Source organism: Propithecus coquereli, unplaced genomic scaffold (genome assembly GCF_000956105.1).
Source record: "Propithecus coquereli isolate 6110/MARCELLA unplaced genomic scaffold, Pcoq_1.0 Scaffold7, whole genome shotgun sequence".
NCBI lineage: Eukaryota > Metazoa > Chordata > Mammalia > Primates > Indriidae > Propithecus > Propithecus coquereli.
Window position 1 is genome coordinate 6517962 of NW_012153062.1, and position 6000 is coordinate 6523961.

The 6000-nt window shown below is 37.5% G+C and overlaps 1 protein-coding gene across 1 annotated transcript in view; it reads right to left on the reverse strand.

The window, feature by feature from the left end:
- Positions 1-711: 711 nt before the first annotated feature.
- RPL5 (ribosomal protein L5) overlaps positions 712-6000 on the reverse strand; it is a 12205-nt gene continuing 6916 nt past the window's right edge. The window contains exons 5-8 of the mRNA XM_012661107.1: positions 5797-6000; positions 4549-4726; positions 2108-2196; positions 712-877 (exon numbers count right to left, since the gene is read on the reverse strand). Of these exons, the coding sequence (XP_012516561.1) occupies positions 778-877; positions 2108-2196; positions 4549-4726; positions 5797-6000 (571 nt within the window). The 3' untranslated portion in view covers positions 712-777. The remainder of the gene's footprint in view (positions 878-2107; positions 2197-4548; positions 4727-5796) is intronic.

Consider the following 6000-nt stretch of genomic DNA (forward strand, 5'->3'; position numbering starts at 1 on the left):
TAACACATCAACTGCCATGTGAGTTGTATTTAACTCATGCTAGTTTTCAGGCCAGGGCCTTGTGAAGCGTAAGACTCAAGTCTCCCAAATTAAGTATGTCATGAGTCACATACAACTCAAGTGGCAAGCAGTGTAAAAATTAATTCTAGTGCCGCCTGAGTTGCATATAACTCATGCATAGACAATAAAAAATGACAAATTTTTCATTAAATTAGAAAGGATAGTTTTGTCTTTGAAATTTTTATTCTATTTTTATAATAAAATACCCTGGCCCCAGGGAAATTTTTTCCTAGTGTGGCAGTCAATGCGTTAAATCTATGTGACCTTCACCAGACAGCTTTCTCTCAAAAATTAAAGCCATGCATCAGCACCAGTTTTATTTAAGACTATACTTTGACGGTACTTTCTCTTCCCACTAACCATCTGGTTGTAATAAACGGACAGATGAAGTATCTCCTAGTAATGGTTGGTCTGTTGCTTACCCGATTTTTAGGGAGAGCTGCACAGCATAAACATGAGGGGTAACAACTCCTATCAGGGAAAATAGAAGCCCAAGCATGTGTGAACTGTGTTGGTAACATGCAAGACAACTTTTTCTGAAAAAAGCTACCCTTGTTTTCTTGTAGAAAAAACCTGCGAACTCCTTTGCTTTTATAAAATACTTTAGGATATTTCCTATAGTTCCATAACAACAAGAGCTTGACACAGAAATAGCTGCTTATTCAATAAGTTTATTGTCTTTACATTGAAAATCCTCATAAAAAATTGCTGTTTGGTTTAGCTTTCAGCAGCCCGCTCCTGAGCTCTGAGGAAGCTTGCCTTCTTTTGAGCTACCCGATCTTTCTTCTGGGCAAGGGACATTTTGGGACGGTTCCATCTACAAAACAAAGAAGACAGGAATATATTTTTCAAAACCGTAACTAAAGAGAATAGAGAAACTTTGTAATCAGATGGAGGTTAAATAATCCAAGTTCTAACATATGTACTTATTTTATGAGCTTAAGCTAACTTTCTCAAACCCCAACTACTATGATGTCCTATTACCCCACAGGACCAAAAATCAAATAAAAACATGTTAGATCCAGCAATCCCACTTCTGGGATTTACCCAAAAGATCTGAAATCCATTTGTTGAAGAGATCTGCACTCCCCCGTTCACTGCAACACTACTCATAACAGCGACAGATGATTGGATAAAGGAAATGTGGTATATATACAAAATGCAATATGATTCAGCCTTTAAAAAGAATGAAATTCTGTCATTTGTGACATCACGGATGCAACTGGAAAACAATATACTCAGTGAAATAAGCCAGACAGAAAAATATCACATGATCTTACTTATTTGTGGAGTCTAACACAATCGAACTTACAGAAGCAGAAAGTAGAATGGTGGTTATCGAGGCGGGAGGGGTGGGGAGAATGGGCAGATGGTCAAAGTCACTTGGACAAAATCTCAAGCAGGAAGAGTATGATTTTTTTTTTTTTAGTTCTATTGCACAGTGCGGTGAAGAGTTAATAATAGAGAGTATTATACATCTCAAAATAGCTGAGAGTAAATTTCCAATGTTCTCACCACAAGAAATGTTAAGTATTTTAGGTGATGGACGTGTTAACTAGCTTGATTTCATCATTGAACATTGTATTCACAAATTATAACATCACTTTGTACCCTACAGATTTATATAAATTGTCAACTTACAATAAAATACATAAAAATGTTCTAAAAATTTAAAAGCATAAAATTATGCTTTTAATTTTAGATGTTCATTAAATATTATTTTCTATTCCATTAAAAAAATCAAACCATGAAAGATCAACAAAAAGCAACTTTTTTAAGGTAGCCAATAAAAAAAATGCAGTAGCTGGTACTTATACTGTACTAGGATAGAATGGGCAACCTCAGTAATGTCTGAGGCTAATAACTTCTATCACCATAATTACTTTAGCAAACCTGGTTCCCTTAGCTTCTCCCACATCAGGCAGAGCTAGTGATCGAGTTTGCACTACTTCACTGAGAGTCTGACCCACTAGAAAAGACCAGATGAAGCAGTATGGGAACCACTCCCAACTTGTTTCTCTTGAAAAGACAATAGTAAGACACATACCTCTTCTTCTTAACTTCTTTCTTGGGCTTCTTCTCATACACTGGATTATCTCGTATAGCAGCATGGGCTTTCTTATACATCTCCTCCATCTGAAACAAAGGAAAGCAAACAGTACTTGGTTTCATTTCATATGCCCTATTATATTAATGTAACTATTATACTACTTGTTTTGTTTTGTCCCTCTAAGCCAGATTCTCAAAAGGAGCTAAACTAAGTCAATGTTTGGTAAGTGTTTAAAATTTCTAAACATAACCCACCTTTTCCTAACAAATTCCCAATTTTTACCATATGCAATGTGAATTGACACTATTCACACAACTCAAAACTCCGTCTTACTAAAGAAAAATCTGTGTGTATTTCTGAGGAATTCAGCCATACTTCAAGTCACTCTAAAGCAAATTTACTTCTACAGAAACACACACTGCACTGCTTATTTAAAACACTGTCTGGCCTAAACGCTTTCATTCAAGTGACAATTCATGCCAAAACAAAAGCATTTAAGATGTTAAGTAAGATGAAGAATATATGATATGAAGACAGTTACAACACTGACATTGCCTAGTTAAGACCAAGGACTGGACACTGGGGCCAAGAAGCAACTGCCAAATTAATTTGTCATCCATATTCCCCAGATTTACATTTTCCATCTTTGCCTGATACGTCTTTCAAAGCGTTTCTCAGTATTATGTACTAGGGATCTCTTCTACCTTTCCCTACCGCCAGTCACTAATATCTGGCAGTAATATGCCTCTAGAACCAGGGGGTGGTCTGAATTTTTCTTGAAAAGCTATTTGATTAGATATCTTATTGGGCAATTTTGTTCTAAAACTCATCAAAAAAGGTTGCAAATTTGAATATCTAATAACAATTACAGTGCCCTAAAGAATGTTATGATAATCTAGGTCTCTAAAATTACTCATTCCATGTGGAGAAAGTGATTACTGCATGCATTTGCATAAGGCTTAGTAAAGGAAAATAATGCAAGAATGTTCACTGCATTTGAAACCTCAACTACCTAAATCCCTTTAAAAAGTTTATTTCTCTACATCTTTTAACACGCTATTATAGCCATCCACTGTATTTAACAAATCTAAGCAACAAAGTTCCTCCCAAGCCATCAGACAAGTAGGAAGTACAACCACATATGTAGATAAAGCCATGAATTTAGGTAAAGACCACTTCCTGTTGTAGACGTATCAGATGTCTGTAGAGGATTTCAGCAGGCACACAAGAGGAAAGAGGCCACCGTAGATAAAAATGAGCTAGCTAGAAAATTACTTTTAACCAAAAAGCAGTCTGGCTGAAGTACAGCTTGTATACAGGAAACCACTAGGAAATAAACATCTGAAAGCACAGAAAGGGAGTCTGAAAAGTTTTGACCAAGTAGAATCAAAGTCTAAAAGTAAAAGAACTGTTTATGTTTACCAGCATGAAAGTCAGTAGTAACATAAAGAAATATAATCAAATAAAAATTAACATGCATCTACATTACTGATACAAAACTACCCTTAATTCCTTTCCTATCTCAAAAACACAAGCTATGTGTTTACTCAGCCTTAGAATGGTATCCAAAACAGACAAATAATAAAGTGATCTTTTCCCCAATTACTTTTTAATGTGATTTGTGTTCCACATTTTCACTGTAATTTCAAAATTGATACTATAACCTTCAATTGCTTCAATGTCTTAACAGAGGTGGCCCCAGAGATCCAACCCTAGGGCCAATAAATTACACTACACTCACTTTTTTATTTTTAAGACACAGGGTCTCACTCTATCACACAAACTAGAATGCAATGTCCTGATCGTTGTAACCTCAAATTCCTGGGCTCAAGTGAGCCTCCCACCTGACTCCAAAGTGTTGGGAATACAGGGGTGAGCCAAACTCACTTTTGCAGACACAGTCCTCCTTGTTTCTGTAACATCATGCAGAACCAGTGATCAAATACGTATCTCACCTTTTCTGTGTGCATGCCTGAGATATTCAGAAGTCCAGAATGTAGCACATATTTACTATGAACTTTCCTCTCCCATGGTATCAAAATTAGTGAATCATCTACCACCTTATTTCAAGCGAAGCAGATTACAACTGTGACCACAACAATGACATCTAAATATACAGAACGGCCAAAGAACAAAAGGCACCAAAGGCTTTAGATGCTTGAAGCCTGCCAGGCTTCAGCATCTAAGATTCCTAAAACCATACTGACAAGTCTAGCTCAGTAAGTTAACCTATTCTCGTCCAGAACATCCTTATTTCATTTAAGCCAAGAATATCTTATGTGAGCCTATCTATACTTACAAAACTTGCCCATTCACCTTTCAACTGCCAACCTGAAATACATCTAACACAACAATGTAAACCCCTCCCCCCCAAAAACAAGCAGTAAACCCATGTTGATAAATTAACCAATACAGGCATTTTTAGGTAAATGTTTTACCATGTCTGGAGTAACGTTATTCTTTATGTATTGAGAGAACTGTTTCTTGTAAGCATCTTCATCTTCTTCCATCAGATAACGCATATAATCTGCAACATTCTGACCCATGATGTGCTTCCGGTGTACTTCAGCATTAAATTCCTTGCTTTCAGAATCATAACCAGGGAATCGTTTCGTACTAAAATAAAGTTTTTCATATTTTAGTATAGACTGGAATTAGTTCACTAGTAAGTATTCACCTCAGTTAGCTGCCATCAGTCCCGTCTTGAAACAATTACTGCATCATATGCAACCAAAGGACCAACTACCGACTGCTCAGTTAGTAGGGTATCATCATTTGGCAGCTTCTCTCTGAATTCCAGGATGGAAAAGAAATTTATGCCACAAACACCTTTAAAAAAACCACTACCAAGGTTTCCTGCTACTATGAGCCAGTCGTGGTTGCTCAGCCTGTAATCCTAGCACTCTGGGAGGCCGAGGCGGGAGGATCGCGTGAGCTCAGGAGTTGGAGACCAGCCTGAGCAAGAGCAAGACCCCGTCTCTACTAAAAACAGAAAAATTAGCTGGGAGTTGTGGCATGCGCCTCTAGTCCCAGCTACTCAGGGTAACAGAGTGAGACTTTGTCTCAAAAAAAGTTTTCTACCACTATACTGCATATGGGCACAGGAAGGGGTTTCAAAACTCTTCCCCCAGGGGAGGTGGGGCAAGGGCAACATACGTAACCTAAACATCTGTACCCCCATAATATGCTGAAATTAAAAAAAAAACAAAAACTCCTCCCCCCAAATCTTTTAATTTCTGTGGTCCCTCAGGCTACATGGGAATAAGTGATTTGTCCAAGATCACAGTTAATGAAATCCCCAAGTGAGAATGCTCTTGGAACACCTGCACCTCAGTGAGGAATTGTGCATAAGATCTAACAGGCCCTCAAAAAAATATACTCCTCCCCCAACTCTACATGATAAAAGCAAAATTCCAGTTAGGCTGTATTTTAGGCTTACTAACAATAAAAATCTATTTGCCAAAAATTATTATTTTGGTTGTTAAATTACCAACCACTAAAATATGCCCAGTAAATCAAGATGCATCTACTCAACAACAAAAAAATCATTAACTCAAACCAAAGGAACTGCAAATTAAAACAACCCACTTAACTTCTGAAAATGGCTTACAATCTTACTTCCAGCTGACAGTTTAGAAATCTTTTGTAAGCCTTCTTCTGAAATTTTTCTTAAATACTCTCATTACCTGTGAGGAATAGACAAGCCTCCATCCACAGCTCCCTTCAGGGCCCCAAAAACTTTATTGCCAGTGGTAGTTCTGGCAAGGCCTGCATCCAAATAGCACGTAAAAGCACCAGGCTGGCCGTCGATGCTTTCCACATTGTATTCATCTCCTGTCACTTCCACTTGGCCTTCATAGATCTTGTCCATGCCAAACCTATTGAGAAGC